Source organism: Cataglyphis hispanica, chromosome 8 (assembly GCF_021464435.1).
Source record: "Cataglyphis hispanica isolate Lineage 1 chromosome 8, ULB_Chis1_1.0, whole genome shotgun sequence".
Classification (NCBI taxonomy): Eukaryota; Metazoa; Arthropoda; class Insecta; order Hymenoptera; family Formicidae; genus Cataglyphis; species Cataglyphis hispanica.
Window position 1 is genome coordinate 6,576,224 of NC_065961.1, and position 24,903 is coordinate 6,601,126.

Below are 24,903 nucleotides of genomic sequence, written 5' to 3' on the forward strand. Positions count from 1 at the left end.
TATAAGTATGCTTATACGGCATGTTCATGTAAACATACAACGGGGGTCGTACATATGCGCCATATACATATATATATATATATATATATATATATATATATATATATCGTCGAGGGAAACAGGCGGATTTGGCATTTCCAATTCTGCTCGCATTGTCGAGTCGTAGAAGTGATTCAAAGCCACGGAGAACACGTTACCGTGTACGATCGCGATTCGCGGAATCCGCATTGTCGTGAATGCGCACGTGAGAGATCGCCGGTTACTCTCGTTGACACGCGGGGGGTGGATTTTTATAGGCTCACATGTCGCGCCTTACGCCAACACGAGAACTTCGTTCTGGTTTTACACTTTTTTCCACCTCGTCGGACAGAAAATGCTTAATCTTAATTCTTTGACGTCGTCGCGTCATAGCCATGAACTGTTTACGACGCGTGCATCGCATTATAACTATATGTAAACTTACTAATGTATTCTGCAATATGCAATCTCTCTTGTTTTTCGCCGACTAGACGCTTTTAGTCTTTCGTTTATACATCAAAATTAGTTTATGTCAAAATATGTTTGTTACGTTTTCCCTTTCATTATTATGCTAAACGATTTTTAATTTATTTTCCCTTTCTGGCAAAATGCTTACACGTGTAACATGCGCTTATATACTTCAAAATTAGATAGTTAATAAATAAATGATTAATACTCCGTGTTTTGTATTTCAATCTATTATTGATTTATTTTCTATATAATATTATATTACATATATTATTTTTGTATTTATAGATAAACTGCTTATCTATAAATAATCACAAACAAAATATCATATTGTGCTATTTGATCTTGGTGTAGTTTACGAGATTAATATATAAAAATAAAATTATTATAAAATAAATTCTCTAATTTTTTACTCTAAAATAAACAATTATCAAATTTGCCCGCTCCTGTCACAAAGTTTTTAATAATTGTTGGACATGCGTATATATATATATGTCCTTCATTGCGGAAGAACGTTTAAAATGTTTAAAATAAATCATGCAGCAAGATTAAGTTTTTGTAGACGTCCATGTAGAGTAGGTGAGCTCTGTTTGTTTAACCCTTTCATCCCTAAATTGCCAACATCATTCTAATGAGGATATAAATTTAACAAATTTATTATCAACGCATTTATTCCGTTAAATTTTTGATAGCCTACATATGAATAAAATTGTTTCGCACAAATAGAAAGTAGGAAACATCAGGGAAAAACGCATTATATGTTACTTTCTATCAGATTGATTAAACGCGATAAGATTTAATGATTTATATTTAATATTATCGCCATTAAATTCGATAAAATCTAGATGAGATAAATACATGCAAATTTAGATATATTATTATTCATGCAAAACACTCAACTAAGCACCTTTCAACCTAGATTACACGCTAGAATTGACTAATTGCAGCAATAAAATCACATATCGTGCATTATATGATTTCAATTTAACAGATAACTATTATCGTTTGTAGGAATATAATCTCGCTCCTCGAAAAGCGAAAGGGCGGAACGCTTGAAGAACACTGTGTACGATTCCGAAAGTTCATAAATGTTTCGCAGAGCGCGCTATAGCAACGACTAGGTGAGAGACCTACGGGTTTCAAGAGTCCATAAAAAGGTTTTACAGCTCGGTCTATGTAGGTCATAGAATGTTGCGTACTAGTCCACATGGTTACACGAATCGTGTAGCGTGACACAATAAAGCCTCGCACGATTGTTTCTCCAAACAAATAAGATAAAAAACAATCGTTGGCACGTTAAATAAATGTATTTAATTAATTAAACTTGACACAGAAAAAAACTGTGCTCGTTATTTTAACAGATAATGTAACTTTTTCAATTTCTTCGAAGTTTTTATTGAAATGTTGATATCTTTCTTGACTTTTAATAAATTAACGTTACGCAATATTTATGAACGTATAAAAATTTAATTAAATTTAATTAAAACGCTTTTATTTTTGCGTTGCATCAATATTGATGTAGATACGTCCATTGCTGTAATTCGTTATATTAATAAAAAGGCTATTGCATCACGCTTAAATGGTCGATAAATGTTTTTAAAAAATGTTAAACTCAATGAATTAGATTCCGCAAATACTCGTCTATTCAGTAAATCGCACTTGACGATTACGATTTTGCCGCTTGGCGCGCATAATTGCGAGAATCCCACGACGACCGTGTTCCTCGCCAAAAACTTTCGCAAAGCGAAAGTTTGCTTGTTAGAAAAAGTGCACGAATTGTGACAAATGAAACTTGACGTCCCTTCCCGGGGAAATAGAATTATGTAGAATTCCATTTTAGCGTCCTAAAAGCGTAAATCCACTTTAACTTTAAATTCTGACTACGACGTATCCCCACATCGCATTTCCCATAACGCATCTACGCAGCCTGTTAATCTCCTAGCTCTTTACGTGATTGTCGTGATTCTGTTTTTTCTTTTTTTTTTTGCGCATATGTCTTATTTACAAAATTAATATACATTCCATCTTTACTGCACATTTTATTATTATAATAACAGATTTTTTGCCAATTCGTGGAATTGATTTTCGCTTAACGGAATGTCGAAGTATCTATCATTTTCGAGTAATTAGCAATTAATTATATAAGAGACTTTTAACAAAATTATTTTAATTTTTACTGTTAATTTCAAAAAATGGCTTTTTATATACTTCAACAAAATTTTTAGTTTAAGTATTATTCTCCATATAATATTGACATATTTTAAATATCACATATTTAATTTTATTTTTTTTACTTTCAATAATATATCGTTTATGGAAAACTGATTGATAACTGAAACATAAATATGAATGCGATGAATTTCTTATGACAGTGCTAGATCTGTATTTGTCTATTATTCTGCACATTTTTAGTTTGCTCTAGACAGTTTGATTAAGCGAATCAATATAAAGCAGTTACCATCGAGTTAATAGCTTGATATAGAAAAACGAATGACAGGATGAAATTTAATTTTTCTGTCCTACTCTTGCTCTCTCTCGCGGATTAAAGTAAATGAAGAAAGTATCGATCCATAGGGAGTTAGTTTGGATGAGGTGGTCCTAATCTCCGAGGAACAACCCACGCTCGCTCGTGGCCGGATGGATTATGGTAGCCGGTGGAGATATATATGTATATGCACGTCCCGACGCAATTTTGACGGGTTATAAACTATTTTATAGTTTCGTTTATGTACGCGAGCGCGAAGATTTTTTTATGCTTTCGTCAAGAATCACAGGTTATTCTTATACCTATATATTCCACCGGCTTTATAAGATAGTAGAACATGATAATTGTGAGATAAAAAAAAGTGTACACTGCAATTTGTCGATGATAACCGCGATATTGCGGTTAAACAATGCTTAAGTAATCTGCAAAAATTCTTGTAATTATGGCAAAGTTTGTCGTTATAAAATATGTATGAGAGATTTGCAACTAATCAAAATGAACAGCAAATGGAATAAATTCAATTAAAAAATTTATTTAGCTCAAAGTTTGCATCGTATGTTATTAATACATTTTTGCAAAATTAACTTTTACAAAATAGATATACATAAAAAATACTTTTAGAAAAGAATGTCGCTGAAGATTGCAAGTTGTCTAACTTTTAGAGATGTAAATTATTTTACTTCTTTGTACGTGATCATTAATTCCAGTTATCTAATTAAAACATTTCTGCTTTTTATTTATCAATTAATACTATAAAATTAGCAAATATTATTATTGTGTATTGCAGTTTATTGCAAACTGCAGTATTTGATATAAATCGAAAACGGACTTAAAATTGCGGAAACCACGTGCTTCGTTCAAGTTTTAAATAGAATTAGAAAGAATTAGAAAAGAAGAATATACAATAATCAATAACATATATATATATATATATATATATATATATATATATATATATATATATATCCAGGAACAATTTAATTCTTTCGGGTAGTTGCCAAAAACATTGAGTTCTGTTTAAATTGATAAAGCAAATAAACGACAAAACTATTGTCAACTTTTAACCGATATTTAACGGGAGCAACGTACTCGCACAACCGGATTAAATGTTGGGTAGGAAACTTTTGAATTTCCTGGATAAATTGTCGGATAGTGTAGCACGGTTAAATTCGCGAAATATCAACCTCAAAACACAACTTTTTACGATAATTATAGTAGCAGTCATTAATTTGTAAGCGTTTACAGAGAATTGCGAAAAACATATTGAATGAAAGGCAGTTCTCGTAGGTTTTGTCTTTCTCTTTACATATTAAAAGTTTTTCAATTTAAAAAAATTATAATTCAAAAATAATTTTTCATTAATTTTAATAAATTAAATTTATTAAAATAATATAATATAATTTAAAATTTTAAAATTATTGCTTGCAACAGAATTTTCTCTTTTTGTTAAAACTTTAATTATTTATAAATGTTTACAAGTTATAATGGCCAATACTAAATATTGAAATTTTTTATAAATTATTTTCTTTTTTTTTATTACAATGCGTATAATTTATTGTCACAGAAAATTAAAATGCATATATAATTTGAATTTGTCTACAAGACATTTAGTAATTTTATTGTTGCATTATAACGCTGCAGCTACCTGTTTTAAGTATTCTATGCTCTTTTAATTCTTATTCGAGTATGTAGAAAATTAGTTTTTTCGGAAAAATTTGGAAGGAGTAGAAGAAGACTAGAATTCTACGAGCAGAAGAGACTGTTCTTTCTACGTCTACAAATAAGCCGATTGTTAGATAAACGTTAACCAGATCGCTTTTATGGCGCCATTGCGGTGCATGATAACGCACACACACACACATACACATGGCAGGTAAATTGTGACCGGTTTTCTTCACCTGCAATGATTATCCGGAAAACATTCTGGCATTGTCTACCAGAAATGAGTAGCGAAACGTAGCGCGAAAATCGGGTTAATGGCCACCTAAATGGTCGTGTTTGATCATGGCTGCGACGTGTATACTATCGATCCTTTACAGTAGGATGCTTTAACGCACGGGAAAGGTGGGGGGGATACAGCCCGGAATAAAATAATATAAACGATGCTTCTTAATTATAATTTATCTCTAATATAGTTTATTTTTGTTTGTATATTTATTCACATTTTTTATAGAATTTAAGAGATCTTACGATCAATGGATTCTTATATTTAGATATTTTATATATTTGTTACACATTATATTCTTATACATATATCTTAACACAGAAAAACTATATTAATGAAGATATATTATGTATTGTAATTGTGTATTTCCTCCAATAACACATGTATTGGAAATGATTTTCGATGCTACGAACGATCACTCGCGTCATTAGCAAAAAAAAAACCAACTACAAAACGCAGTGGAAATCTGTTCAATCAGATATATAACCGATTAGCGAGTTCCTTTTTGCTGTAAAGAATTGAGATTTAATTGATTTATTAAACGATTAAACAGTATGTTACCATTGTCGTGTGAGCGTATGTTGAAAGCAAAAATATAGTCACAAAAAGCGTATTTTGCGGCTGCAGCTCATTACGCGCGGCAGTAGAGCGCATTTACATGCTTGCTACTACACTTTAATAGTATCATTAATTTTAGCATGTACAAAGGAAAAGCGAAATAATGTATTTCACGAAGGTCACGTGGTACAAAGACGACCGTGCGCAAAGTACTTCCCGCTGACACGTGTTTACCAGATATTCATCATTGTTCAAGAGGGAGTTCATAGTATTTGTATTTGATAGCGGACACAGCGTGGACGATGTTGAGTTTTAGAAGAATAAACAGACTGTAGGGCGAAGTCAAACAATCGCGCCAAGCGAATGTATAATTTCAGAGAAGCGCAACTGCAAGTGCAATTTTGAAGTTAGAGTCAAGAATACTGGCGCATGAAAGTCGGTAACGATAGCGGCGGAATAATAAATCTCGATGATATCGCGACACTAAAATATTTTGAAGATAACTCTTCGATATTAAATCAACTTATAAATGGTACTCGCGTCTAATTATATAATGTTATGCAATAATATGCAAAACAGAGAGTTGTACATGTACATATATTCATTGTACTTATAAAATTAAAAATATAGGATTTTTTTACATACTTAATTTTTTTACATGATTTCTGGTAAGATTGGAAAAATCACATTTTTGTAGATTTTAATAAATTAAAACTTCTTCTTTTATCTCAAGAACGAGAGTTAGAAATATTAAACATCTGTTTTATTACATATTTTATTTTTACTTAAAATGGAGCACATTAAGATATAGAATAATACTTTCAACTCAATATTGGAAAAGATTGGAAACAATATGCATTTGTTATTATAACATTCCTGCCATTATATATATCGATCAGGATGCTATTTTTCAATCCCCGTTTATCGACAATTGTTTTTAATTTTTTTAAACAATATCAGATAATCCACTGTCATTGCGAAAAAAAAGGATCGAAACTTTGTAGAAATAAAAAAGTTCGATCCTTTGTGTGTCACTTAATTGCCAGTCGAGCCCTGTCTCTTTAACTCTTTAACTATGTCATATTCACCGATCGATACGTTGTGCCTAATTATTAATCTTCCGCCAACAAAATAGAACTGTCACAACTTTTGCGAAATTCATTGATACGCGAACGACGATCAATGCACATTAATGGATGATGACCGATTGTTTTACACTAACATCTTTTCAATTTTACGCGTGTTTTATTGATTAAGATAGGCGTCTTTTAATTGCACGTGTGGATAATTTGCACGTCGACGTTCCAAATATTTGTGCTGAAGACGATTGTTATGTCATCGCAACTTACAGAAGCTCTTTTTCATCATTTCTAACGCCTTGTAATCTTCTTGAACGTGCATCGACTTTTGCAATTAATTGCGCGAGATTATAGAAAGTCTATCAGTGAACGGAAAGCAATAATTTCACCTACTCGTGATTTCACGGCACGTGCGACCTCGTTTTTCAAATTTTTTTTTTTTTTAATTTTCTACTAAAAATCTAAAATGCGACTAATTGTGATTTGTACAGTTTGTTGCGGTCACGTTTTCGTAAGATGTTAGTACGTATAAAGAACTTTCGACAATTTTTTGCGGTAAGAAGGTCGTATAATGGTCGGTCACACTTGGCAACGGTGTGACGCAGAAATGAAAAAGTTACTCTAGAAATAATAAAAAAGGATATAAACGAGAGGAAAACGTCTATTGTCACGTGTCGTAACGGGACGAGTGGACCACATTTGGTCGAACCGTTGGGTTACAGCGATATCGAAAGGTATGTAATATAGGATGACAGCGATTCGTAGCGGACGAAGCTGCGGCAATAACGCTGCATGCAACAACAAAAGTAGGACGACAACAGCGACGTCCGTTATTTTCACCGCAAATCGCTTCGGGAAAAAAAATCCGTAAAAATATCAATGTTGCTGAAATTACAACTGTCAACGTTTAACCCTTTAAATTCAGTAACTCGAAACCTATTTCGCTCGCCGTTTTTAAGTTTACTAACGAGGATACGAGATAAACTCGCTGTCATATGGACGACGCAACTTCTGCTTTTTTTTTATGAAGATACATTTTTCTCTTTTAAAAAATCTCTATTTTTAGTCTCATTTTAGTTTGATTTTCGCGTAAATTAATTTTGTCCAAATATCTCCAAATGTGTAATTTTCAATTTGCAAATTATAAAAAATTTGTAATAATTAAAAAATATAGTCAATAAGACACGATATTAAATTCTAATTTTTAACCGATTAAAAAAAGAAATTAAAGCAATTATTTTGATACGATTGGGCTGTTTATTTTAACGCGCAGCATTATTATTCAAATTATGCTTATTTGTGTAAATTGGGTTGCAGTATTGTATTATTTTTGATAAATACGCCAAATAATTTGATATCCAAAAAACTGTTAAATGCGTATCAGCCCACTCATTGCATAATTTGGTTCGATTACACTGGAATGCTTTCGATAAAACGTGTTTTCGCGTCGATCGCTGTCGACTTTAATGACACACATTTCTCGCACGAGAATGGTAGATGCTGTCCAATATATGTATAAGCGCAAGTCAAGCGTGATTTGATTGCATGCGCGGCGATCACTAAACTGAACAAGTTACGTCGAAACGTGGTATAATAATGAATAGCAAAAAGAAAATATATAGTATATTTATTTATTACTTTTAAGAAAATATTTTTTCCGGCAATTTTATTTTTTACGTTACGTGCAATTTTTCTACAAACACTTTTATTTAACAATAAAGAGAGAAAGTATATAGAAAAAAATAAAAGGCGCAAAAAATGTTTCCGATGCTCACATTTTTGTGTGTATCGTCGACTTCAACGACACGCATTTTACGCTCGCACGGCGATGGCGGATGCACTTCTATATGTGAACGGAAGCTGCGCTCGAATCGATTGCAACGCGATAGTGAAGGCTAAGTGGAATTGAGAGGGTCGTAACGTAGTGCGGAGTTGTTTCATCGACAGTGGCGATTGATCTCACTGGCCGCCGCCATTTCGATGATTGCACTGATTGATAGCTGTTCTCTTGTTCGTGTGTAAGGGCGATTCGACGAACTGGCGATCTTGATCACAGTTCAGTATCAATTCTAAAATGTGTACGTCTGTATGCATTCCTCGTAATTACGCATGATTTTAATAATCTATAAAAGTGAAGAAATATTTTGATAATATGAAAAGTATTATAATTGCAGGGTTTGAATATTTTCATAGCGGATAGTAAATGATTCTTTGATTATAATAACATCTCTTCAAATATTTTGAACAAATAATTTTAACGGAAATCAAAAAAGAGAAATTTGTCACAAAATTTCTTATAAAAAATGGTATGTCAAATATGATTCATTAAAATGTAATCCTATCTGAAGGAAAATACTTGAATACTTTTCCAATCTGACCCAATAGCTTTGAAATTTGTAATAAATTATTGACAACAATCTTCGCTTCTTCCAATGATGAAACTTTAAAAGTTCTATAAATTTTTGACGAGTATACTTTTCTCTTAAATAAGTCATTTTTGCGCAGCGCTTCCGATCGCGCCAGTTTTGAAATCTATAATATTTACATCGTAGACAAGTTTAAAAAGTAATTTCTCTTCAATCCATTAAGGATATTTTGTCTGTACAATAGCAAAAAACTGTCAAAATTAAAAAAAAAAAATTATTATGCTTATACTGTTTAAAAAATCAAATAAGTAAATCCGGATTATAAAAAGAATTAAAATGTCACAAAATAATATGGTTTTTAATGTCTTTTAATGTCTGTAAAAGGAAATAATTGTAATTAATATTTTTTCTAATTGATGACAATTTTTGAATATCTCCTGAAATCAACTGCAAGAAATAAAAAAAAAACTACGATAGGCGATTTTTCATAAGAATCAATACTAACTTTAATCTTAAATAATTTCCAAACTGTTAAGAGAATTGTACTCAGGTTTTGCAGATATCCAGAAGAAATAATAGAACATTCTACGAAATTTTCATGGTTTTGTCAATGTTATGACATATGTCACATACATTCTTTGATCGCTTAGCTAGAGCAATACACGTATTGCTAGCAATATAAATTGTTTGTCCATTTCGCGCAGTTAGAAATTTATCATCGCGCGTCTTTTTGGCGCGTGATAAAGTACACGGCGTGTCATGGGCACGCGATGAAATTTGCATGGGGAAGAAGGGTGTGCCGCGAGAACAACGTATGAGGCTCCGCGGGGAAATCTCTGCTCGATACCCGCTGACGGCACATATCTTTGGAGAAAGAAACTCGCATGTATCTCGCGTACGCGAAATATGTACTAACCCAGAACGTAACGTGGCATAAATTCTCACGTAGTGCGCGCACCTTTCCCTTTTTTTTTCTCTTACAAAATTATCTTTCCTACAAAATTATTACACTTTCAGAATTTTTAGATTAAATTGTAATGTAATAATTGCGAGATTTTTTTCTATTCGAGATAGATGAGAGTAATTTTTGAGAGACGTGCATTCTTTTGTCGTGGCTCACAGTACAACGCGTACTGCGGACTTCAATGCAGAAACTGCGGCGTAACGGGGTGAAACGCGTAACTTTACTGCAGCCAGAAGATTCGCGGCACGATAATTATGCACGCGCGTACAAACAGTACACTCGGCGAACTCGGAAACTAATGTGCATTGTTCAGCTCGCAAAATTGATAAACGGACGACCGATTTTTCACGTAGCGATATAACTTCGGCTTAACAAGGATGAAATTGAATTCACTTTCTGTAGTATTACGTCACTGATTGCGCTAATTAGCACTACCATTGCTGAATAATTAATTGAAAAACGTTGAAAAATTGAAATGTTTATCTAAGAAATAATACGTGCATTTCACATAATCACTAATCAATAATCAATTTATATACATATTTCTTGCCGCATGACTTGTTTTTAGTCTAATAGGACGTTTAATAATTTTCACTATTAAAAGTAATATTATCATAAAATTTTTATAAAATTATATATTGATGTTTAAATATATGTTTAAATAAACGTATAAATATTTACAATGCATATGCAATCTCTTTTTGAGAAAATAAAAAGAATAGAAATTGTGAATAATTATGTTATTGCATTAAAGACGGATTTGTGAGATTAATTAAATTATTGAGTTTTCTTAAATTTATTCATTCTAAATAATTTATTATAGAAAAGGAAAGCGTTTTAATTAAATTTTACATATAAATTTGAAAATTTTCTCTCTTCTCTTGTATAATTAATTTAAATGATTGAGAAGACACCGAATAGCGGAGGCTCAAGATTGTCCGTCAAAAGCAACAGGTTGCAACATATCACGTGCATCGGTCAGTCGATAAAACCGCAAATGGCTCTACGATCGCGAGCTTGGATCGCGGAAATCATGATAGATTCGTTTATTGTGTTAGAATAAATATTTGTGAGACGAGTATATTCATCCAATCGATATCAAATGCTGTCGATTCTTTTGCATTTCCCTCTAATAATATCTTTAATCTTAATGATCAAATTTGTATAATATAACTTTTAATTATTAATTCACTTTAAATTTAATAAATTAATAATAAAAATTTTATTTTTATTGAGCTTGCTCAATAATATTGTGACTTGGGAAATACAGCTTCTTCCTGTGTAATAGTATTTTTGAAGATGTTAAAAGCTAAAATAAAGTTTTCTCAGAAAAAACTTTCAGATCATTAAAGTCAGTATTACTCTACTATCATCTAATATTCGTTGGTAAGTAACTTGATAATTATATCCTGTTTAAATTTTTACGCAGAAAGTTTACCAAAAATTAATTTAGAGTTCGCATTCATTAAGCTTCTGAGATAACATTCGCTAAAATCCTTTTACATTTAATATTATGCAAATTCATAGTGATTAAATCCCACAAATTTTCTTTGTAGGAAAATTAAATGGGAAATGTTTGCATAAAACTTATAACTATTGAGTTAAAGTTTGCATGTAAATTTTTAGAATGCTTTCTATTTAATATGTAGTTTATAAACATAGCGTTTTAAATATAGCTAAATATAGATTTTATATAAATATAATTTTTTGATAATAATTTTTAAAAATATTTGCATGTTGTCACTTAAAATCTATTATATCAATTGAAGTTTATTTATAATCGAAAGGATGTTCTCGAATAAAAGTCCCTCGGGATTCAAAAGGGAAGATTTTTAGAGATATAGTTATAAAATCGTTTTTCTCAGCGAGTTCAAAACGTGCAGCTTCAAAAGCTGCTGTTATACAAAAGAACGTAAACTTCATCTTCTAAGAGGAGAAGTGATTTACAGAAGTAAATTCTCTTTCTCTCTCTCTGTCTTTCTTTTTTTATCTTGCCTATAAATGCGGAAACTTTCTCCGAAGAATTTATCGAGAGCAATTGTCGAAGATCAGAGTCAGAAATAGAAACCACATGTAATTTCCTTGACATTCAATCACTTCTTGTATACCATCAAAAGAGAAAAGATACTCGGTAAGAAATATTTGCAGAAAATAAGTTTTATAATTTTTAACTAGAAATTGCGCAACAAATTGTACATTTCCTTTTCTGTATATTAATTTTTTGTTAGTACCAAGCTATTTGTACTATTATTCAAAGATGACGTGAAACGATTCAAAGGTGACGATTGAAAGGGAATCTAAGATTCCGTATTTTTGCTCGCATTTTTCTCTGCACGCCAGACGATTAATAATCCTCGCTTTTTATTCCTGCACATGAGGCCATATTGGCAGACATTTGGAGAGGGCTCGTTTTCTCATATCCGCCGAAGAATGGATTTCATGCGACGGCTGCGGGTCACACGTTCACGACCCCTTCTGAAACGGAATAAGCTGCTGCCGTCGCAGTGGAAAAGCCATGATACATACAGAGCACGTGCGCGACCCTCGGAGCGGGCGAATGAAGTTTTGGGATTTCTTTCCGTTCGCGAGCTAATTTATATCATAACGAATAATATAAACGAGTTGCGAACAGACCGACTTTACCGAATGCGAAGAGAGAACAATGTCGCGCCGTCAATTTGTCACTTTAATACTTCGCAATTTCGCAAAACAGTACAGGAGTTAGATTACAAGTTGTTAGATTAATTCTTGAGACGCTAATTCCGCTAGCGTCAGGCATTGGCAGTTTTCTCGTTAAAGCTATATGCATAAATTGTTTTATTTTAATTTTATTTCTTACTTTAATTTAATTTTATTAATTCCTTTCTTTTTTATCGAAAAAGTATCACTCGAATGCAATGATAAAATTGATTAAAGATGGATATTATAGCTGTGAAAATTCTTCACTTAATACTGAGTACAGGTACGCTACAGCTGTTATCGAACAGCTCTCGAAAAGATTGAATAAGTGTTCGTGGATGTTTCATCATTTTCCACGGAGAAATCGTGACGCGATCAGCAGTTTCATTTTAGTAAAAGCAATATCATCTAGTAGCGCACGTACGGATATGTTATAACTCTAACATAGTTGACGATTCGTCTCTGTACAAACAGACAATGATTTGTGCACCGTTTCAATTTCCGACACTACAACTTTCGAAATTTCCAATCACAAAAGATGATCTTTTTTTTTTTCTAATGTAGCGATATGTCTGGTATCCCTTCCTATCTGTTTTTCTTATTATTAGAGCAGCTTTATTTAGAAATCAGATATGTTTATTAGCATAAAAACAGAGAATTATTTTGGTATATATAAATATTCAGATAATTAAAATCTTTATTTAATTTGAATTAGCGTCATCAGTTGTTAAAATTGTTAATAATTTACATTTTGTAGTAATTACATTTCTCATTGTGAAGCTAAGATAATTAAAATATTATTATGCATATTAATCAGATGCCATCAAATATTTTACTTTATTATGTAATAAATTTTCTATATATAATGCAATGTTGCACACACACATGCTCACACATATATACACACAATTGCCAGGTAATTATTTTATAATACATATATTTAATAATACTAAACGGATTACTATTTTACAATACATGCATTTTTCTTCTAAAGTCTCGAAGTATTTAAGCTCTCGTTATATAATTTTTCATGCCCCTAAAAAGTTGAATATATTTGCCATTCACAGGAATATTTAAACTGAACTTCTGACAGCTGAAGAAAATCTGTTCCAGTACGTGACATGGCATATTAAACGACTTCTTGCATAATTTCGTTCAATTTGCGCATATTTATTTTTCCATTCAAATATGAGAAATTAAATTTTTGAAAATATTATTTTTATTTATTATAGGAGTATTTTAATGTGCGTGACGGCAATTATTAATGATAATTTATTATTTTAAATACATATTTTAATTATATAAAGAAAAGAAAATTTAGGAGAATAATGGATTTAAAAAAAAATATATGATAATAATTATTATAAAAATAATAAAAATTTAGATATATTTAATAGATATTATATCTCATTATAAATATGTATTTTTTATTAGAGATTTTCAGTTTCTTTTCCATTATTCTATTCGCCGCAAAATGTACATATTAAAGGCGAGTAAGAAACGAGATCATCATCAAGGAAATAAGAGCTGCGTAACGGTCTTGATGAATAAACTCATTTATTACTTTCGCGTGACTAAAAATAAGAACGCGTCATTATTATCTCACGCAAACTCACGTTTCATGTTACGTCATATTATAAGTATTAATAAATGAGTAAACATTATTGTAATCGTTTTTTTAGAAAAAAAAATAAGGAAGAAATAATATAAAATAATTTATATTTGCAATCAGAGTTCATTCACAATCATTTAACACCGATTCAAATAATGCATTCTACAAAAAGAGTATATCATCGATATGTGTGATATTCTACACTTTACATGATATCACGCGGCCTGTTTTTTCCGGAACGATTCGCATTTTTGGGAAATTTTACACCACCTGCTGGTAAACGGATCGTTTATATAACACCCGATAAAAAAAAATCAAAGTGCGTATTAATCAATTAAAGAATAAATATTAATGAATAAGAGGGAAGAAGAGCTGCTAATCGTTAATTTTGTCGCTATTATTTACAATACAATATGATAAATCGCACACGCGCGACCTGTCGTGATGCGATAATAGCGTATCCCTACATTAACCATTCATTTATCTTGTTTGCGATGGTTTGACGATGTTGCGTGATAGTGATGAATTATGGCACGCGGACAGTTAATTCAACGTACAACGACGAGCACGGGAAACTTTTCGCGGTACGTGACCTGCTATAGTGAACTGTAATATGGTTCAGAACTCGTACAAATGCCGCGTATTTTCCCGTCAAATATAACAGATCCAGTTTACGGCCTCCGGCGCATCTTTGACGCTATGCGTCATTCGCCATTACTACGGATACGACGACGAAGCGAATTGAATGCGGGAGTCGGCGGAAAGCCCGCGGCTTCCTTCCATGCCGTCGTCGTCATCGTCGTCGTCGTTGTCACCCCGGTCCCATTAGCCAGCTTTCTTCCACTTGCGAATTGCATCACGCTGTATGCGAAATTGAATTGCGGCACGCGCACTCGCCGAGAGAGAGAGAGAGCGCACTTCCATCGGATTTTATGGCAGACGATGGCAGAGTGATGGAAATGAACGAAAACCGTAAGAAAAATTTTGAATCGCATTTAGAACGCAGCGATTCTAATTTATTCGAATTTATTCGAAACGATACCGTCTTACTTTAAAAAATATATTCATGGATAATGTAAATTATAAAATTTACATTTTTCAGAGTAAACAATCAACTCAACGTTTAATGTACGAGAATTCTTTGACGAAATTTGTAAAAATAATATAATTTTTTGAAATGATAATTTAGAATATCTTAAGGATATTTTATAAATAAAAATAGAATTACATGTAAGATTTATCTCAACACAGTTGTAATTAATCGAAAATTTTTACAAGAGCTTTTACGCGCCTTATATTTATCATCCGGAATATTTAAATCATCTATGTTATATCTTGCGTTATTTGTAAAAAGATTATACAATGCGCATGCAAATCTGCATCCACTATGCAAATTTCATCGAGCCACTCGCTCTTACTTTTGGCCAATCGCGTTTAGCACGTTCCGGCTAAACCAAGGATTTACAGATCGCGAAACCCTCTTTTGGCAGGCACTTTCACAGCCTATTTCACCGAGGTTTTAACCCTGCTGCCTTTGGGAATATAACCCTTCTTCCTTAAAATCCCTCGAATTTCTCTAAACCGACCGGTCAGACTGGCTTTAACTACTTAAGCTTTCTACTTGGGGTGCCAAGTTATTTAGCTTGAATAATTAACGTAATATCGGTTTATTTGTCTTGATATTTTCCGTAGCTGTGGCCATAATTAGAAATAAATTTATTACACACATTTATTACACAATTGTTTTAGAAATTTAACGATAAAGAAATTATAATATCGAACACATAAATTCATTTAAATATTTTCCACTTACCATGCTTAAAATATGCTATTTTTTTAAATTTCTGTTTCTTTTCATATTAAACTTTCTCAAAACTGTAGAAATAAATATATATACATATATAATATATATTATATTAGTAAAATACTTTTTCTACACATTAAAAAAGCATATACGCTAAGTGTAAAGGGCACAAGAGTTGAAAGACTATCACTCCATTTCTGACATTAATTACAGAATCTCATTTTTGTCCCTAACTTCGAAATTCCACGGAAGCAAGAAGAAGTTTTCTGACAGAAAATGGATGTTGGAAAATGCTTTAACTTTGATAAACTATGCCGCAGGATCTCGTGATGGACTTTGAAAATTATTTTAATTAAGCAGTTTCAACAACCATTCGAATTACGATAAGGAATTCGATAAATCAGTATGAATAACTTTATTCAACTAACAAGAAATCTTTATATCGATTTTTGAATACTGTATCGATATGTTAAAATATCAGGAGACAAAACGATTGCAACAATATTTAGGAACTGTTATATTAATCCGAGTATAAGTTTTATGCCACGCACAAAATTACATTAAACTTTGCTTTGTAAGAGCAATCATATAAGTTTATTAATTTAATACGCTCGAGCTATGATTAAGCTATGATGATATTTTTTTAATTATTCAAATAGAAGGGAGATGATTTATGTCTCCGTGAATTGGAGTTGTGTTTCTTTTTTTCCCTCTCTGCGTTATTATTTTTGTCTTACTTCGTGAATAATTCATGAGAATCTAATACCTATCTATTTGAGAACCAGTGCGCGCATCAGAAACAACAAAACTTGCGCTTTTTATGCTTAAATCTTCAAATAAATTATTATTCCTAGCACGTATTTTATGCTATTTTATTACGATATTTTCGAAATTGTTATACAATTGTGCTCCCGGATTAAATGGTCAAAAAAAATTATCTTTTCCAGAGAAAAATTATTTTTGTTTTCAGATCCTAAATTTATATTTCAAATATGGCCATTTAATGGTTGAAAACACCTTATAGATTACAAATTTTTGTAATTTATTTTACGTTATTCTTGTTTTGAAAATAATATAATTCTATAATGGTGTTTTTAGAACTATTAAACATGTTAAATAGAAATGCAAATAATAATTTTAATGCATCTAAAATTACGATCTAATTGTACCTATAACCTTTAATAAGTGTAACAGCGAACAAAATATAGATAGAATTTTGTTATTTAAAGATATTTCTTTTATATAGATAAAAATTCAACATATAAATGGAGACAGTAAATTTGACATGTTAACTTAGAATCTGAAATCATAAAATTGCAATTATTTATCTTTCTCATTAAAATAAAGATGTTATATATATATATATATATATATATATATATTTTGCTTTGATTTTCTACTGAATTCAGAAAGAGTAAATATACTCGTTGATATATTATTTTATGTTTGTTTAGCATGTGTGATGCGAAATTGCAAAGCATTCATAATGTAGGACCACAGATGGAAGCGGGTTAAAGGTCACGCGAAAATCAATCTAGATTATCGGGCGAAACAATTTTTGCGTTTGCCAAAAATTTATCGCATACGCTTTGAGAGGGGGAGGAATCGATAAATCGCGCGCCCATAAATAATACTGCATAATAAAACGCAGGATACATGATACGGTGTTCTGAATTTTTAGACGATTACACTTGCACACAGTATTGTGTTAAGCTTTCCAATCACAAATAACAAACTAAATAAAACATTTTGCAGCTTGATATAAAATTGAATAATAATATGTATTTTGCATTGAAAAATAAAGCCATAAATGACGAAAGTATCACAATCTGATTAGAAATAAAACAAATCTTAAAAGTTTTAATATCGCAATCCTTTGCTATATAATCATTGATACATATCTGTTTAATTAAAAATTTTAATCAAACGACGAAAAGGAGATGCTAAAAGGAACTATGGGAAACTGGATACATGGCCAGAATAAAATTTCTTGAGAACGCACGAACCAATGGAGCGTAATTTGTGTAATTTCTTCGATGTGTTCCGCGCACGAGAAAAGCTATAATTTAGATCACCGCCGTTTCGAGAATCGCTTCGCAAAGTATAACCGATGCGGCAGTATTTCAGAAGCTTTCCGGAAAGTGAAGAAATTGTCGGTTACCGAGTGTGGATGACGTAAATGCACGGGGTATTAATGCGAGGACGTGGCACGGAATCTGGATCTGTCGTAACGATGCATCGTGAATCATGTATGTTTAACGTATGCGCGTAATTTTACGTGAGATGCTTTCGTTATTCAACAAATGTAATTATGACGGATAAGAAAAGATTATATCTTCGAGAAAAATAACCTACATATTAATTTTAGTAGTTACAAGATATAATTTTTTCTCTGAAAAAAAAATATGCGATTTACAGCTGACAAAGTTCGCGGAATAATCGAAATACGTATATTATTTCGTACAAGATTGAAATATGCAAAGCAATTTAATCCTGTCATGTATTTTGCATTCAAGATGTTATTTTCTTAATATCAATATATTACTTCTAGTTATGTTAATAAATTCCCGCAAAATTGCACATTTATCGTTTGTTTGCAAAAGAAAATGCTGTGTATAATTCTGAGTCTATTATTAGAAATGAATCTCTTCGCCAATTCAATAAAAAAGATATGAGATTTCCGTGTCATTATACTAAAGTAAAATTCGCAATAATGGAAGGGATAAAAAAAAAAAAGAAATCAATTGTATCGTTTCAGAAATGCGCCTATATATGTTGCGAAAGTCATTCTTATTTCACCTTTATTTCCAATTCGATTCCACTAAGACTTTGAGTTATTATCGATTCCGCAATTGCAATTGGTTATTTAAGCTCCGGCTTAGAATGTAAAGAACAGCTCGTGATGAAAAAAGAACGCGATTCATTATTGGCAAAACTTGGAAGAAAAAAAAAGTGGAAAAGATTGATTGCTTAATTTTATATTTATGGAAAATATAATCTAGAAAACAATTTTTTTTCATTATTTTTTTTTATTAAACGCGAGTTACACCAAATATATATTTGCATACAGAAAAGCAAATTCTCTTATAACAGTATAGGAATTTTTATATAATTTTACCATTATATTCACAATTATAACATAACTATATCTGTAAAATGTAAATGCAAGCTTTGTTAAATGCAAATTTGTTATTTAGTTTTAAAAGCAAAATAAAAATATAAATAAATTTAAATAAAGTAAAATAAAAATATAGATAAATTTAGATAAATAAATATCGAGATATCAATAGTTTTCGAGATTGAAATGATTGCAAAAATTAGAGCAGAGAAATGGATATAACAGGATAAGACTTTATGCTTTATTAAATTTCAAATGAACTTTGATACAATTTTCAAATTCGAGTTTTAGTTACGAAAAGATTTAATGTCGTCAATTAAAAAATAGGAAATGGCTTCTTTTGATATTCCATAAGGTTTTTTGTCTCATTGTTAATTTTAAATAAGAAATATAGTTTTCAGTAAAAAAAAAAAGATGCAAATCAATCCGTATTTATCTTAGTATGTCGTTCGCAATTTCATAAGCATTATTATCCCATAAACACGTAACTAAAGCCAAACACCAGGAGTGATAAAATTTGCAATATGGCCTAACAATAAATTACGATGCTTGCGTGACTCTCGACACGAATCTGCGAAAGCTAGTTATTTTCACAGCTAAGGTAGTATACATTCCCTCAGAGCCGATTTGTTAAGCTACACTTATCTACAAGACAAACTCATCGCAAGATAAGGCTTAGCAGCCCTAAGGGAATGTGTGTCGAAATATATTGCGCACATTGACGATAACGCTACGAATTTCCTTCCCCTTCGTCGGTGGAGAAACGTCGGTCGGTCGGTCGGTCGGTCGGTCGGTCGGTGCACTGGAACCGACGCACATGCACACTCACGGTCGAAGAAACGAGATAGTCGATTGCCATTGCAAGTGAGCACTGAAACTCGGCTAATCTCCAGACTAAGTACTATTCCACTGCAGAACACTATTGAAACTTAGTTCTGAGCAGGCGTATCGGTTCTGGGAGCGAAATTGTTCACGATTTTGTGCGCCATGGCTGTGCGAGCACCATGAAAAGGAGTACTCCGAATGAGTAATTAATTTCCCTTAATTTTGTTGAAAAGAATTACTTCATACAAGGCAAAATGTATTTCTGTAATAAATTTATAAATAATTTTCTCTCTTTAATTATAATAATTTATCGCATAAAGTTGTGTAAAGTAGGTTTAAAAAATTTGACATAAAGTGATAAATAATCTACAAAAAACTAAATTTACTAAATTAATTTACAAAAATAGTTTCTTGATTAAAATAAGATAAATTTTATTTTTTTAAATAAAACAATTTTGCATGTGAAAATCGTCCATTTATCAAAATTTACTCAAAATATAAAATATAGAATATATATTTAGCGTAAATTTAAATTGGGTATAAAAGAGAAATATTATTATTAATATTTTTGCATAAAACCGATTTTATCGATATTCGTCTGAAGATAATTTCAATGAACGATATCTCAATAACGAGAATTACATATGGAATTGTAACGTACGATTTTGGCATTTACTTATTTATCGATGATGCTTTTATATCCAGTAATGTGCGTATAAGATATGTCTGAATCTTTATGAAAAAAAAAAATAGATTGTAGCGCTTTTTCTTACTTGTCGTATTAGAAAAAAAAAATGAGATACAATATTGCATGCCACGTCAACTCTCTACAATTATAGTAAATTTCCGCCAATTAATTCAGTGTGCGATGACATTAAAAATTTCTTATTGATTGTTTGAAAATAAAGATAAAGTATATACATTATCACAGTGCATGCAGGATCTAAAGGATTTTTATAAAAAAAAAAATAATAAGTTTCTTTTTTAGATACACTAATCTAAATAAATGACCAGACAATTTTAAACACATATATTTTTTACACATTAAACACACGTGTCTCGTACAAAATAAATACTTCTACAAGTCTTCATAAGTTTAGCTACGGAATTGCAATCGGCCAATCGTATTTTTTAACAGAATTTTAATTTAAGGCTTGATTATTAAAATACTTAAAAAATAGTCAAAAATAGTCAAAAAATAAAAAATGCTTTCTGCTGCTTTCTTCTGCTATTTGTGATAATTACGGTAATCTTAAGATAGTTTTATATTTTACAAACAAATGTAAAATAATTTATTACATACGAATACGAATATTTATCTCCTTCAGCGTGTAAAGTGACTTTGCAAATAAGTAGCAACGAAATAAATTGGTACTCATGCACTTTTTATTTAACTGGGCTTTACAGATACTCGCGACAAACGTGCAATAATACGCGAAATATATCCGAAATACGCAGAAGCGATAAGGTAATGACACATAGGTGAGTGCAGATGCAGTAACGTAGTTGCAACGATACGCGATCTAGATACAGTACATATACATATAGAGATATGTATACACAAGTATGCGTACATAAGCTGATTTGTATTCCACGATGTGAATATCTTTTAAACCATATAGAGATATAACATATTTTAATAATCACTGCGTCATGCACTCTGCGCCTGTACAAACGTGCGACAATTTCAAATAAAATTTCTTGTTACTGTGAAATTTTATATTTATAATTTATAATGTAGAGGAAAAACATACATAGATAAGTTGATAAGAAAGTGGATAGTACACTATAATTATTTTATCGAAAAATAATCGCATAATATATTAGATAAATATAAAAAAAAATTTTCTTCAAAAGTATATCTTTTCCCGTCGTGAAAATAACGTTTAGAATTTTTCAGAAATAAATTAGCGATATCGTCTCTCTCAATATGTTCGCGCCGAAACATTATTATTAGATTCTAATACGATCACAATGCCGCATCCCTTGCCACTCGATATCCTTCTCGGTAGTTTATCGCGCATCCCCCGGCGTTGCGTCGAAAATTGCAGCGTGCAACGTCGAAGATAAACGGCGGCGCAAGAGACGCGTATAGTGCATACAACGTATACGCTCGTGTACGTTAGCACGCTATTTATATTCGGGGTGCATGCGTGTATCGCGAAGCTGGCGATATTGCCTTTCTCGATTGAAACGGGGTAGCCGGGGATGCAGCGAGGCTAGCCGCCGTGGCGCCAGCCGACTATACGGATTTCGGAAATTAAAAGCTTCCTGTTTCGCGCATACGAGAAGAGGATTCGGTCGTTGTTTCTTTGGGGAAGTCGTGCTTCACCACCGCCGTTTGACCCCTGCCACCGAATCGACGCGAACCGCGGAAATAGAGAGAAAAATGATAAGGATTTACGAGTGTTAAAAATAGCTCTCCTATAACTACCTGAAAACTAACAATTGCAATAAATCTAAATTTCATTAAAAAAAAATTAACATAACATAATATTAAAAATATTAATATAATTAATAAAAGCGTTCAGATGATGGTTCTTGTCATTAAAAAATAATTTTATAAATATCAAGAAAATTTATATATATATATATTTATTTAATTTTTTAAATTATATTTTTAATGGCAAGAATCAGTAAAAAAATATCTCAACACTTTTATTACATATATGTGTATATACTCTGACCTGAATCTTTAAATTAATTTGTAGTTGATTTTCTGATTTTTCAATTTTAAAATATGCTCTTCTGCAAATTTTTTTTATACATATATACAATTAAAATAGTTTATCACTTTGCACGTCATTTAATGTACGTAAGAAATTACATTTTTTTTTAATTGATTATAGAAATGTGCTTTAATAAAAGTAATGAAAAGCTCGCGTGCAGCAATTGAGATTAGCAATTTTCTGAAGACGATCTCGACTATTATCCTGATTTATAACGTGTCGGCGAAACTAAGCGAAACTTGAGTGTCGATCTGTGACTTTGATCGGTGCACGCGATTCATGTACGACCGAAGAGGCCGAAACTTTGGAATTCGCCGGTCTGTACGCTATTTATTATGCTCGTCTACAAATCGCAGCAATGCGGTGAGTGCTTGATTTGCTTTAACGTCAATTTTGTCATAAACATGCATTGCTTATAAAAAATGTACAGTAGAATGTACGAAATCGTAGATAAAGTATCGCGCAAATAAGTAAAGAAATAAATTCCTTTTCTATCTCCTTTTAAATTCTTCAATTGATATTAATAAAGCGAAAGTGATATTAATAAAGCATAGAGTGATATTAATAAAGTTCTTCACATATGTAAAGCAATGTGATGAATAAATTTAGTAACTTTTAATCTAGAGCGAGTATAATGAATTGTAAAAAGTAATAAAATTTTATTATATAATTATTTTTATAACAAAAATCATGAACTGTATTGTTAAAATCGTTAACTAACCGCGCTTTATTATTTTAACATGCTGGAAATATTATTATCACACAATTATTCAAGATTTCTAATATACTTATATTCATATTACGTTGACAAAACATATTTATATGTTATACATATATGTTAATATATCTATCTAAACACGATAAATTTTTGTGATTAATATTAATAAATCACGCAATTTGCGTAGTATAATATGATAAAATATGCTCGTTAAAATAATTCGTTATTAGTCATTAATTCTGATTATATTTGACACTTTTTAAAATTTCGAAGACTGATATTGATCATCACACGAAAGTATTTAACTAATCGGATTAATCGCTGTTAATAATCAGACAAAGGCTGATTATTACCCGATTAGTGAAAATGACCATTACAATCTAATTGTGCTCGAAAAAACCTGGAATGATTTTTCCGGAAGGAAAGAGAAGGAAAAAAATTCCAGATAATATAAAAATACAACAGATATTTAAAGAATATACAAGATATTATTTTATACATTCTCATATGATTAAAATGAAGCATAGAAGTGTAGTAAGTTGCGTATATAAATAATAAAACAAAAATATAAAGATTTTATAATATATTATGAATAATGATGTATGATGACGCGGAAAATTGAACGCGTCGAACGATTCGACGGAAAATCGATCTGATGCCGAATGAATAATGTTGAAGAAAATGTTGGACACTTACGACGTCGATTATTTGCATGAGCGTGAGGCCAAAGCTCAGCACTAGGGGTTCGGACTCGTTGCCCACCGGCCGCTCCAGCACGTTGTACGAGTCCAGCAGATCGTTCAGCAGCCGCTTCTCGTGTAAACCGCCACTTACCAGCCCTGCCCAATCACAATCAGTAGTCAGTGAGAAGTTGCGCGTAATCAATCGCAACGATCACCTCGTCCTTGTCGCCGACGTCGCATCGCCTCGCTTCGGGATAAAAAAACGCAAGAAATGGGAACGGGAAAATGTAGGAATGATTAATAATCGTCTCTCTCTCTCTCTCTATCTTTTTGTCTCTCTTTCTCTCTCTCTCTCTCTTTCTCTTTTTTTTCTCTATTTTTCTGCCAGTGTCCGAGCAGAGTTCTTCTTAGGATTGCGAGCGCAGATCTACCCCCTAGCTATTTAGTATCTACCCATCCCCGTCGCTACTGTAACCACCCCGAAAGTTCTGGACTACTTTTCGCGAATACACAACTTCGCGAATACTCTCTCTCTCTCTCTCTCTCTCTCTCTCTCTCTCTCTCTTTCTGCCTCCCAATTCTCGTCTCTATTTTTTTTATTCCTCCTCCTCTTTCGTTATTTTTTTCTCACTTACTGTCTATCTCTTTTCCTCTGTAAATCTCTGTCTTCTTCCCCCTTTCTCGCTTGTTTCCTACCATTACGACCTGCAGTTTATCTTTCTTGAATAAATCACTCCTTTGTCTTTCTTCCTTTACACTACCCTATCGCTTTTTTTTTATTAGAGGCTTTTCTTCTTTGTCTGTCTATTCTTTTCCTTTTCTCTGTCTTTTTTGTTTACCTTTAATTTTAAC

General features: G+C 31.7%; 1 protein-coding gene across 2 annotated transcripts in view; it reads right to left on the reverse strand.

The window, feature by feature from the left end:
• Positions 1-24,903, reverse strand: part of LOC126851548 (neuronal acetylcholine receptor subunit alpha-7-like) — a 167,698-nt gene that overhangs the window by 92,060 nt on the left and 50,735 nt on the right. The window contains exon 2 of one of the 2 annotated variants that reach the window (XM_050595635.1): positions 24,065-24,207. The exons of the other annotated variant lie outside the window; for it this stretch is intronic. Within the exon in view, the coding sequence (XP_050451592.1) occupies positions 24,065-24,207 (143 nt within the window). The remainder of the gene's footprint in view (positions 1-24,064; positions 24,208-24,903) is intronic. 2 annotated transcript variants of the gene reach the window in all.